The sequence below is a fragment of the Bacillus rossius genome, chromosome 1 (genome assembly GCF_032445375.1).
Source record: "Bacillus rossius redtenbacheri isolate Brsri chromosome 1, Brsri_v3, whole genome shotgun sequence".
NCBI classification, from domain to species: domain Eukaryota; kingdom Metazoa; phylum Arthropoda; class Insecta; order Phasmatodea; family Bacillidae; genus Bacillus; species Bacillus rossius.
Genome location: NC_086330.1, coordinates 95,783,674 through 95,797,657, shown reverse-complemented (window position 1 = coordinate 95,797,657; position 13,984 = coordinate 95,783,674). Strand labels below are relative to the sequence as shown.

Below are 13,984 nucleotides of genomic sequence, written 5' to 3'. Positions count from 1 at the left end.
GGCAGGCATACCAAAGCTGGAGGATGCTAACGATGCGGGCACGGCCAAGTCATTGGACTGCACACTGATCCTCACGGAGGGAGACTCGGCCAAGACGTTGGCCGTGTCTGGTCTCGGGGTTGTCGGCAGGGACAAGTATGGCGTGTTCCCGCTGAAAGGCAAAGTCCTGAACGTCCGCGAAGCATCCAACAGTCAGGTACGATGCTGGGTGCAGTTACCATATTACAGCAGAGATATAATATTAAGTTTACAGAAATAGCAACAATTATGAATCAGTTATAATTGTTATTAGTTTTCCCTCACAGTTACACTTTTCTGACTACAGAAATTACTATTGCTGTTCGGTTTTGGTTTTTGGATTTTTGTTTGGTTCGGTTCCAGTTTGGATTTACATCAAGAATTGTGGTTCTGGTTTTGTTCTTATAAAGCAAATAAAACTCTTATTGTTAGTGCTACACTAAATACATAAATGAGGTTTACTGTGTAATTTTTTTTTTGTTATTAAAAACATTTGAAGAAAAAAAAAGCCCAGAAAATAAGAATAGACTTAGTATGCTTTAACTTGAATTTTTTTAAAGTATAGAATAGGTAGGTAGGCCAATTGTTTCTGGCATTAAAATCCTGACTGCGAAGTTACATTCTCATTTACTAGTTCAGAATTATTGACATTTATTTATATAGTTTTCTTTCAGTTCATATGTAATATGTTTTTTATATTTTACAGTTATAACTAACTTCGTTTTTTAATGCAATGTGTTTCACTTGCATGCAATTGGCCTTTAACATATGAACAGCCAGAAATGATAATGGCATATATTTGTTGTAAATTATTACATCACGAGACTAACATTGAAAGAATGTGTTTACTTTTTCTTTATAACATATGTATCACTGTGCTAGGTAACAGAAACGTGCAAAAAATGCTTGAAACCGTAACCAAATATTTGAAAAGTAATTTTCAGGTCTGGTATTTTAAAGGAACCGAACAATTAGGGAACCACACAGCCGTAGAAATTACTATTTAAGATAACTTTTGGCATTTTGTTTTTGTATGTCAAAATCAGCATGTGCTTGTAGTATCTATGAATTCTTTTCAGGAGTACTCTGTAATTTCCTTTTGTTATTGTTTTGTAACTCTTTGAGAAAGTAAGTTGGTCTTTTGGTACCTTGAACGTTGCAGATGCCTATGGTGTGTGCTGATTGCTTCTAATTGCATAATAGCAAGTGGTTTTACCAAGTCTTTGTCCCTCGTATTTGTGTTGAATGAAGAGATGATAGCATGGTGTGACGCCTTATGTATGATGTGTTGTCATACCTGAAACATATGCTGGGATGCAAAATAGTTGATAAATCTTGCAGTGTACTAAAAATTATGCAGTTTTATAAAACAGCACTATTTTTACAAGCCAAAAAGCATTTTGAATTAAGTTTAAGCCTGGGTGATTTAATTTTTTTTAAATTTTAATATGAATTGGATATTGAATTTAAATATTAAGAATGAGAATAATATGAATCTGATTTTAATTAAACTAATTTAACTTTCACATGACAAATCTATAAGAAAATAAAATTGTGAACGTTTACTAGAGTAGGGGTTCTGGGAAAATGACTAATAATAACAGAAGTAAAAAGTTTCTGAGGTTAAGTCAGCTACATTACAATACTAATATGTATAACCTATGTTAAAATTTTAATTTCCCTAAAAAAAAAAATGACAGAACCTAACCAACCTTTTACTTCAGTTATAGCTCATATTACCTATTTCCCAGAAGTCGCTACTCTATATATTGATCCAGGAAAAGAGTAGCAAGGAGTTTTGGAATTTCTATTTTATTATATTATACCATCATAAGTAACCCATATATTGAATATGAAATAATATTTACAACTCATTTGACTTGATGACTAAACAATATATTACAAACTATAATCAAGTTATTTAAATAATTTATTTAACCTATTATAATATTTAATAATTATAATTGTCAAGCTTGTTAAATAATTTAATTATGTACTGGGCTCGATATATGATGGGTGTTGCGGTCTATATAAAGAGGCTATAAAACTTTTCATTTCACTGAAAACCAGTAAACAATGCCAAATAATATAAATACTAAACATATACAGTGAAATCCCTTATTTGTGTTCTTGGTATTTGTTTTCTTGCAATTAACAGCATTTTCTTTAGGTACATTTATGTGTCATTAAATGTAATGCAATACTTTCCTTCTAGTTAAATACTCTATATTTTTTCTTCCCACTATGCATGTCTTGTTTACAACGTAAAAACTTATCTATTTAAAACTCATGTAAGATGTTCTCGCACAATGTGATTGTCTATAAAAAAAACTGTAAATGTTTCGGTTCTGTCATTTTCTCCATAAGATGTACTATATTTCCCATGTAAGAAGTTGCCCAAAAATTTAATTTACCATACAAAACTGTGTTTTTTTAATGTTAAAATTTATTACTCCTCAGGAAATTACGGGTTACTTATTTAACTAACAGAAATTCAAAGTTGTGTAATGTGTAAATTATATGTTCCATGTGTGCATATGAAAATATAGCCAGCACTCGTTGGGTTGATGCCTGTATAAAGTATGCGCATGTAGTCGACTATTAAAGTGTGCGCATGTAGTCGACTATGAAAATTGATAGCTCTCTGAGTCCATGTGGCGCACACAATTAATTTTGTGGTTAGTTTGTACTATGACGATAGTTATCGGTACACTACATTAGTTCTGTATCACGTCTTTCTTGTACATTTTTTTTAAGTAGATACAATAATATATTTTTTCCGTAACATTTATTTATTAGTAATATTGTGTCAACTAAAAGTGACCCAAAATTAGAAAGGGTATTTCATGAGTAAATGTTTTTAAATACCTCAATTTTTTTGTGCAGTTTTATTCAACCATGGATGCAATAAATTAATTTTTCAATAATAAATTTTCTCTTCTTTTTTTTAAAATGTATTTTTGGGTGTGGTGTGAGTATTGATGTTATTTTAGTAGGCTTTTAAATATTGTGAAGTAATTGTTAAAGGAAAGCATACAGGAAATATATTGGATGAGTTTTAGAGTTTTCCTTCATTTTACACTTCCTGCAGTGTACTTTTTTACTTTGTTCCACCCGTTAAATTTAAATAAGCCATTTTACTGTGCGTGGAAACAGTACAATAGGATAGAAACATTCATGGTTAAGTTTATGAATGTCCAGGGTCTTGTTTGTGTTTCTGTAGTTTTCTATTGGCTTGAAATTGCTAGCAGTTACACCAACTGCTGAAAATGTAAATTCATTGCAACCTCTGCATATTATCGAATGCTGAGTCGTCTTGGCTACGGTGCCGTAGCTGTTATGGGAGAGTTATGACGATGGGATTTGTGATCACATTTTTATGCGGCCATCATTACTTGGCTGTCATACCTGGGAGGCATCTTAACTACAGCAGTGGCAAGTCAGAGAACCATGTTTGACCTGCAGGAAATGTAAGCGGTAAACTTTTTAAGGTTTTTGTTAGTTGAAAAATTCAAACTCGGATGTAACATCGTTTTTGATCAATTTCAAGGACAAGAGGAAGGAAGAGTGCTGGCTATCAAATATAGTTTCGGCACGAGACAATACGTGTGCTACATGCAATCGGCGAGCTACAATTTACATAATTATAACCTTAAAATTAAAAAAAAAAAGCATTGATATGTCTTAAATATTTTTGGGTGCCTTAAAAAGTAATATTGGGACATTTACAATGGGAATATTTGCAATACCAAGAATGAAATATAATTCGTTGACCCAGCTGCCATCTTAGTATATCAAGACTGTTGACGTCAAATTCAGAATATGTAAAACTTTTCTGAAGTTTTTTTAAAAAAAATAAAACACCATTAAATTCAAAGTTGATGATATTATAACCAACTTCAGTAGGCAGAGGAATTGTATTCTTGTTTCCGGACCTCCGAGTGAAGTCTGGAAGTACACTAAAAAAGGTTTTCTAATCCTTTGTGGATGAATGTGGCTTAAGAAGTTACAAATTTGTTATTTTTAGTATCATTTAACTTTACAACAACAAAAACAACATTAATAAAGATGAAGGTTTGAGGTACACCTGAAAGCAAGATCAGGTGGCAGACTTCTGAATGGAGAGTTCACAGGCTGACAGCTGACAAAGTTAGAATCCATTAGGGGTTGAAACCAAAACCATGATAGGAAGCCAGCATGCTAACTGTAGGGCAATAGAGCCCTATGTTCTTGCTGGAACATCCAGATGTTGCAGATGTTTTGAACTAGCTGTTGTGTTTACAGATCACTGGCAATGCTGAAATAAATGCACTCATTAAAATACTTGGCCTGAATTACAAGCATAAGTACGAGACCATAGATGACTTGAAGAATTTGAGATATGGACGCCTCATGATCATGACAGATCAGGACCAGGTAAAGATATTAAATTTTTATTTAATGAAATAGGTTACTGCAGTCAGATTTTGTTGAAAACTATGAGAAATGTAATTTAATTGTGTCCATGCGCATGTAATTGTGATATTAAGTACACCAAGAAACATATTACTAGAAGTGTAGTGTGATCCAAAAATGTATTGATCGTAAAACTTGTGGTAAGAGTTAGACGTGACAATGCTTGTATCGGTTGTGGAAGAAGGCAAAGCTGTGCAGTAACTGTGTGTTGAGGCCCGGTAAAGCATTACATGACTCAGTTTTATATTTCTCTAATTTATATATTTCTTTCACTAATTGCACAGTATTAATGAGATTTTTAATAATACATTTGGATTAGTAGATAACTTAAAAGTTTCCCTTCAACTTTTAGTAATGCATTTTCATAATTTTGTCATTGACACTAGAAAACTAGAATAAAATAATTGTACTTAAGTTGTTTAGATTATCATAATAAAAGGTTATTTTCTATTTTTATTTGTGATGAGCTTAGACTTAAAACCTTGAATCGAGAGAGTAATTTAAAGCTAGACTTGGACAATGTTCATTGTACTTGAAAGGCCAAGATTCAGTGGTCTTTTTCTTATAACTCTTATTACATACCCATAGAACTCTGGTTTTACATTACAGCTTTTCTTTTTATGTTTTTACCATTATTTACACCATTTTATTTTGATGCCGTTTTAACCTTATTCATCTCAATGTGCAATAAATTTCAGTTTATTACAGGATCCTAAAAGTCCTTAAATTTCACTAGGAATCCTAAAAAAACTCATTATTAAAGACTGATAGCATGCAAGTAATGAATGAATCAATCAAATGAATGTGGGCATTTTAATGTTGTTTTTTTTCCGACTTGGCAGAATACAATGCTTTACACATGTGCAGTACAGTTGGCAAATTGTGGGCCACATGATTAGATTTTATGAATTAAATCATTTTGAGTTAATTTTTTTTTTTGTGTTTCATATCTCACCTGTAAACTGAAAATGTGTGTTTTAATGTCTTATTTTTAACTTAATTATAAAGTAAATATGATCAAATTAAATGTTAGGGCTTCGAATTTCAGATTGATACTATGCTTGGGTTAAATGTATGTTCCAGAGAGAATTATGGACAACAGGGGCATATATGTAATAATTGAACTATCCAAGAAAATAATTATTTTTTTCATTAAATATTTAACATTGTTATTTTCTTGAGGAATATAGTGATATTACAATGTGATATTACTTAATGTTGTGAAGGCAATGATTTAAGGGGTCCTTAAAATGTCAATTTTTGAGATGAAGAAAGGGTGCCATGTTTCTTACTCGGCAATAAGCTGAGACACTGACCATAATGACTTCATGAGACATATTCGAGGGCAACTCTTATGGTGAAAGTGTTAGATATTTTTGCCCGAAATTAGCGACCCATGCAGCCCTTCTTCAGGTAAATACAGTAGGTACTTTACAGTGTGATCATATTTATGTTATCACAGTTTTCTTCAAACACTGTTAATTTTGCATGATTAAACTGCCCACAAAAAATATGCGTAGTCCACAATTTACATTTCAAAATACTGCAAAAGTCACCTTTTTGGAATGAACTGCTGTACGTCTTTTAGGAAAAGATCCTGACTAAGGTTGACTTTCACCCAGCTGTTTACCAAAAGAAAAATATTTTTAAATATTTGAACAAACATATCTCGAATGGGTTGCCTGATTAATTTAAGTCAAGGCTACCCTTAATTAAAATTAATATAATAAAAGTTTTCTTAACTTCTTAACTTATTTGTTAACCAAATTAAATTTTTATTGTTTGAGAGTACGTAGCATACTGAACAAGAAAATGTTGGGTTGTCTTTGTCTGGTCCCTACTACAGGGTTGTCAGGTATAAACAGGTGAGTTAATACTATATATTTACACTCATCTGTTTTATCATTGAAATATTTATCAAAATAAAGATAATTCTTTTACAAATTAATGGTATTAGGTTATCCAAGTAAAATCGGTCAAGACTCGCGTTTGTCACAATTTAAAACAGTGTTCTATGTTAAACATTGCACGTACTATTCAGTGCGATAGACAAGGTTGCAGCATAGCAGCTGTTCGTGACATAAGTACTGCGTAGAAAAGAGTGTGCATGCTATTATATTTTCCCCATGTATCAAAAAAAAAAACACTGCCGAGAATCATTTTTGAGTAACAGACTCCACTTACAATTAAATTTATAATATCTAATATACATAAATGAATTTTTGTATGCTAGTTTAAATAAGAAAATATCTAACAATATGTCAGTAATATATGAGAAATCACTTTTCAGGATGTGGTTTCACACAGTCAGGATCATTTGCATTCATGCACATAGAATGTATGTATATTGTGCGTAAAATTTTTTGTTTCTGCGATTCCCAGCATGGTGGGATCATATTTGAGTCAAAGCTTTTAATCTTTTTCATAAATTGTTCATCTTTTTTCACCAATATATTTTTTAGAAAAATATTATGTATCGTGTCTTTTACACTGATTTAGTACTTGATGCCATACATAAGACTAGTAAACTCCTGAACAATGTTAATTTTTTTATCAATGTCTACTTTATCAGTTAATGGAGCGAAACATTTTTGGTAAGTGTTGTTTTTTGAAAAAATTTTAAAAGGTCCTTTGTTGTAAAAAGCTGCCGTATAATCGCAACCTGTAAACGCATGGAAGTTGGGTAGACTTGAGCATAGCGTGGGTCCCGACATGGATGCTAACTAAACTCTGTTCAAATGATGCATTATACATCTTTATTTTTTTTCCTTGGTCGTTGAAGCTGCTAACAAATGAATGATTGTGAACATTTATGCATATTGGCCAGCAGAATTATTAAAATATCAGTATATGACGCTTTTACTAAAATTCTTGAAGTTGGTGGCATTTTCTGAGCATGAAATATAATTTGTGTATCTGTTTCTTCACGATTACATTTATAATCAACTTCTTCAATCATTATGATATGATTATCTTGTGTTTGATAAAAAAAATTGATCTTCAACTGTTAGAAAAAAATTGGTTTGATAATTGATTTGAAATGGTCGTTGTCCCAGTAACTAGCCAAGGCGTAAAATAGCGGTTAAATATGAGATGTATTTCTACAGCTTCAGTTAAACAAAGTTTTATAAGTATAAATTCAACAATTTTATCTCAAGTTGGTGGCATAGAGGTAAGTACTTACATCATGAGTAGCTGCTTTGCTCCTTCCTTGTCTATTACACTGAATAGTAGATGCAATGTTTAGCTGGGTGAAGGTCAACCTTAATTGGGATCATGTACTATCAGATTTGTAACACAGTAAGTATAATAAGAAAATATTTTTATATCTGGAATAGCTTTTTTTTTTTTCATTACAGTGGCATTCGGAATTATTATTGTTTGGCACAAACACGAAAGTGACAACATGTATCTTAATATCTTTGATTCAAAATGGCAGAGAGCTTTATTTTTGTTTGCCAAAAGTTGTTGAATATATTTTACACTCAAATTTTATGCCATTATTTTTTTAAGAATTGCTTTACATATAACTTATGAAAAGGCAAAGGTACATCTGTTTTGAAGTTGGTACATTCATTGCTCATCAGAAAATGGTAAAAGAAAAGGATTTTAAAAAACCAATTAATTTTCTGTTTTTTACATTTTTGTTATCAGTAAAGTCATAGTATTCAGGAATTTAGAACGTCTAATGGCAATAAAAAGAGTACAGTTGAACATGATGAACTACTGGTAAACTACTTGTATCACAAATGCCTTGTTATAGAATGAGTAAAAAATATGGTAAAAAAAGAATATTGGAAATTTTTTACTCCAAAAAAAGTTTTACCTTAGAAATACCATCTAGGTAAGTTCTAGGGATAAAATTTGTATTTAAAATAAGTTGATATGAAAATTACAGTCAATATTTTCTTATATTTAATTCACTTAATAACACTATTTTCCTTGACCTCTAAAGCCTTTACAAATATTGAGTTTTGTAGAATCTAGTAGAAGTAAAATACTTGTTTCAAAATTTATCATTAATTATTGGTACTTTAGGTAATTATATTGTGGAGTTACATCCCACATAATTGAAATGTTTTTTTTTCTTGGCAACGACATAGAACAATATTTTTTTTGGTAACGTAATGAACCGTCTATTTTAAATCATCCTGCTCGATGAAAATATTTTAATTATATCCATGGTTTTAAAAAAAAAAGCATATTTTGTGAAATGTTTTAAAACTTTTAATATTTTCTATATGTAAAAATACAGTTTAGTTAAGAATGTTATGTGTAGTGGAACTTTTGGAAATGAGTATGATTTTATAGTAATGATGAAAATGAGTCTTATATTCACTTTGAGTTACCTAATTCAGCGTACCATGCAGAAAAAGATTATTTTATTTGAGTTATAGCAAGAACTTATCAAATCCAAATTAAGAATTTATTTAAATCCATACTTCGCATATAGTATTATATATATATATATATATATAAACTTTGAGAATTTACAAAATAGAAGTTGTAGTTACCCAAATGTTCAGCTAGCTCATGTTTAGTTACCTGAACTACACATTCTACGCGTGTTCCGGCCTTACATGAACTGCAGTTGCAGATGACAATTAGTTTTGCCAACTACATATTATATGTGTGTTCCAGCCTTACATGAACAGCTATAACTTGACAACTAGTTTCGCAAGCTACATAGTCTATGTGTGTGTTTCGGCCATGCATGAACTGCCGTTGCCGGTGATAACTAATTTCAGAAACTACATTTTCTTAGATTTTCATAGTGTGTTCTGGCCCTGCATGAAATATTGCTGACGAAAGCTGACTATACAGAGCAACGTTTCACGCGTGTGTTCTGGCATGACGCGAAATCACTTCATAGACTTGTTGCCCATTCTGCGCGATTCTAGAGTTCTGCGAGCGTCTTGGAGACCATCCTGCAATTACTTAGTGTTATAGAACTTAGGTTCTATAATGTCTCATTTTAAATGCCAAATGAAGATAATCACCTACCATACCACATATACCATGGTATGTAACATAGTTTGAAGGTATTGTGTAATTGCATTTGTAAATTGTTCTTATTACATTATCATTTCAACTTCAAATTGCCATACATATTGTTATATACAGTACTATTATAAAGGTAACTAATTTCTGAAATATATTATTTATTGCAAAGTTTTAACTAAAGACTACAATATTTGGTTCTGTATGTATCAATACACCTATTAGAGTACTCTTTGGATATAAGAATTTATACACTGCTCTGTTGCAACTAACCAACTTAGTGTTTTATTTGCATTTAACAGTATCATTAGTAATAATTGAAATGAAATTGAAATTGGCCACTGTAATTTGCCACTGTAATTTCATAAAGTATAAGAATTTGCTACATGTAGGTGGGTGGGTGACAAATATTTTGAAATTATAACAGAAAACTCAATGGTTCCATTATTTATCAAAGACAAAATAACAAGGCAGTTCCAAGCACGCTTCCAGGAAAAATACACAACCTAACTAGCGCTGCCTGTATGGTGGCCTGATTGGTTCAAATGTCTAAAACTAAAAGAAAAGAAAAATGTTTATTATGCTCCGGCTTTCTACTAGTCTTTGCACCCAAGACCTCTGAGAGTCCGTTGCAATCTTAAGTGCTTGTGTGGTGTGTACATTGCGGGTGTCGACGCCAACAACACTGGATGTAGCTTACCTGGATGTAGCTATACTTAAAGTTGATAATTCCGGCACTGGGAAGAATCGCCGTTACAACTTCTGTTATGAATACGGCAACTATGCTTCCGCGAAACGTTTCACACAAACAAAAAAAAACGTTTGGGCACAGAGTTTAACTCACGAAACTTGCGTTTATCAAACACGTTGCGATAAAAAAAAACGCTGCACCAGTCAACAATGCTCCCCGAGGCAGATTCTGATATTTAAAAAAAAAAAAAAAGGTAGACCGGAAACGAACTGTAAACGGACTTTTACAATGTTATTTAACAGTAATTTACAGTGCTATTACTCTCAAATGCTGAGAAAACGAAAACAAACACTTCAACACGTTTACATATTATATTGTTTTGTTTTCAAAACTGCAGCACAGCATTAATGAACTGTTGTTTAGCCATGGCCTCGGCTGAATGTAAACAGCCAGAATAGCCTGCGCTAACAGCTCTGTACCGAATGCACCAGTACAAAATATTATTTACATGATTAATTTATATAATATTCAATGGTTGCTGTCGTGTAGGACTTGTGTAGTGGAGAGGTTGGTGGCCCTGCGGGGGTTGGCAAGATGGTTTAGGACGTGTGTAGTGGAGAGGTTGGTGGCCCTGCAGGGGTCGGCTAGTTGGTGTTTGTGAAGTCGTTCGGTTGAGTGTGTTGATATCGGGTTCGGGAGTGGAAGGACACAAGGAAGATGTTGAACAGCGGGCGAAGCACTAACAGCATGTCAGGAAGGACACAATAGTGGCGACGAGGATTTTTATTTTACGACCCGGGCGTGCGTGCGGGGAAAAAGTAAACAAAACACTGCAATGGCAATGTTTCCCCTCGTCTGGGGAATTCGTTCCAGGGCGTGACACTTGGCACACGTACTTGGAACTTTGGGATATTATTTCGTGGCGAACAAAATTACAGACAATAATGAAAAAAGGGCAATATTTTTTACCATTCGTGGAGCAGAGCTGTATAATCTCGTGACCTCATTAGTGGCCCCGAAACCAACGTCCAAAGTTGCATTTCCTGACATTTTGGCGGTACTCACACAACACTGCGAACCTAAACCAAGTGAGATCGTGGAATCATTCAAATTCCATAACAGAAATCAGCACGAAGGAGAATCTGTGGCAGAATTCGTGGCGGACCTGCGACGACTTAGCATCCACTGCAATTTTGCAGATTTAGATCACATGTTGCGAGACCGGGTGGTGTGTGGTGCTCGTGATACAAAGGTGCAACACACACTCCTGACAAAAGACAACTTAACGTTTAAGGATGCGGTTGAGTTGGCAACAGCTGTGGAAGCCACAGGCCGCAATGTCCATGATCTACGAGCACAGCCGAGCCCAACTGTGTGGGCAGTGCTAAAGGTAGGGCCCATCAGGTATGACAAAAAAAGAGGTTAGGGACGACCAGAAGCAAAGGCCAGTTCAGGTGAACCAACAACCTGCAGCTGACAGGCGCGTTTGCTGGAGGTGCAACAGGGACCACAGCCCAATCCACTGCCGACACACTCAGACAGTGTGCAATTTTTGTGCTCGAACAGGGCACCTTGAACGAGCGTGTTTTACAAAGAAGAGGAAGGGAATGCAGGAGTGAACAGTGGAGTGCGAGACCGGAAGGAGATGGGCAAGTCTGAGAAGCATGCTGCGGACAAGACTGGGACCTACAATTTGAAAAACCAACCCGACTCTGGAGAAGAGGATGAATTCATAGTTTACAGTGTGTTTCAGACAATGGCTAGTAGGTGTACAAGTGAACCACCGATTATCCTAAATATGTGGCTAGATGGTCAGAGACTTCCCATGGAGATTGACACAGGAGCGAGTTTCTCAGTCATCAGTTTCGAAACTTACAAGAGGTTGTGGCCGGACCTACCAGCACTAGCAGATGCAAACTTAGTCCTGCATACTTGGTCACAGGAAAGATTGGGAATCAGGGGGACCCGAGAAGTATTGGTAAAGACAAAGACTAGGCAATGTAGACTACCAGTTTTAGTGGCTGAAGGCAAGGTACCAAGTCTCGTGGGCTGGAATTGTTTAGAACCACTTGGAATCAAAGTGGAGGGCATTTTCCAACTAATACACCAAGAAATACAAGAAATACCACATGCAGTGCAGCACCATGCACAGGTGTTCGACAGTGTGGAGTTGGGAAAATACGTGGGGCCCCCAGTGACTATGGAGCTGGAACCTGGAGCCACTCCAGTTTTCCGGAAGAGTCGGGGAGTACCATTCGCATTGCGAGACTTGGTGAGTGCAGAGATTGACAGACTGGTCGATCAAGGCGTTTATGAGCCGGTGGAATTCTCCACTTGGGCGACACCTATAGTGCCCATTCGTAAGGCAAATGGGAAGGTCAGGCTCTGTGGGGACTATAAAATTACAGTGAACAAAGTATGCAAAACCAACATCTATCCATTACCTACAACTAATGAAGCTTTCGCTAGCTTAGCTGGAGGGGCAGTTTTTGCGAAGCTGGATTAAGCAGATGCCTACTTGCAGGTAGCGGTGGATGACACAACAGCATCAATGTTAACTGTAAATATAATGAAAGGGTTGTTTCAGGTCAGGCGCCTACCTTTCGGGGCAAGCGGGTGCCCGGCTATCTTTCAGCGGCTTATGGAAACCTTGCTAGCAGGGATTCTAGGTGTGGTGGTCATTTTGGATGACATTTTGGTCTCTGGAAAAGACATGCAGGAACATTGGGACAGGGTACAGGAGGATTTGGCTAGGATTGATAAAGCAGGGTTGCGACTCAAGAGGGAAAAGTGTGTATTTGCTGTAGAGTAGGTTATATTCTTGGGGTACCAAATTGATAGCGCAGGAGTGCATCCTACAGATGAGAAGGTGGAAGCCATCAGAGAGGCACTGATATCCACAAGCAAGAAGGAACTGCAGGCATTTTTAGGTATTTTGAATTTTATGAAAGATTCCTGCCTAATAAGGCCACGGTCCTGGAGCCCTTACATCGCCTCTTGGACACGGGAGCAGAGTGGGTTTGGAAGCCATAGCATACAGAGGCATTGTGCAAGACGAAGAACCTGTTGCAATCGGATCAAGTGTTAACTCATTATGACTTGAATAAGCATCTCACACTGACATGCGATGCATCTAACTATGGAGTAGGTGCAGTGTTAGCACATGTCACAGATGATGGTAAAGAAGTGCCTGTGGCTTTTGGATTGCGCACACTACAACGTCATGAGAGAAACTATTCTCAGCTAGATAAGGAGGCACTGGCCATGATGTTTGGGGTTACCAAATTCCGGCAATGTGTAACCGCCCGTCATTTCACAATTGTGACATATCACAAGCCGCTGCTGCAATTGCTTGGACCCCAAGCGGCAAACCCCAGACATACTATCCCCACGACTTTTGCGGTGGAGTCTATGGCTCTCTATGTTTGAGTTTCAGATAATTTACATGCCTGGTACCAAGATACCTCATGCAGATGCCCTCAGCCGGTTACCTATGGCCACAGGAAACATGCATATACCAACAGTAGGCGATGTGCTCATGCTCGAAGCCATGCCAGAGCCGCCAATCGATGCACAGACACTGGCTCGGCTGACGACCACGGACTCCATCCTTTGTCAAGTCAAGCAGCTCACAAGCCAAGGTTGGCAGGGGAGACATGTGAGATCCGAGGAGTTGCGGCCATACTGGAATATAGGCGAGAGGAGTTATCCTTGCACAAAGACTGTCTCCTGTGGAGCAATAGGGTGATAACCCCAGAAGCGCGCTGCAGGGATCTGTTGATGGTTCTCCATGCCGCACATGATGGTATCTTAAAATCC

The 13,984-nt window shown here is 35.8% G+C and overlaps 1 protein-coding gene across 3 annotated transcripts in view; it reads left to right on the top strand.

Moving 5' to 3' along the window:
* The window catches only part of LOC134540437 (DNA topoisomerase 2), a 132,864-nt gene that overhangs the window by 53,157 nt on the left and 65,723 nt on the right, over positions 1-13,984 (top strand). For all 3 annotated transcript variants that reach the window (XM_063383190.1, XM_063383207.1, XM_063383199.1), the window contains exons 9-10: positions 6-196; positions 4,303-4,434. In XM_063383190.1, coding sequence (XP_063239260.1) covers positions 6-196; positions 4,303-4,434 — 323 coding nt within the window. The remainder of the gene's footprint in view (positions 1-5; positions 197-4,302; positions 4,435-13,984) is intronic.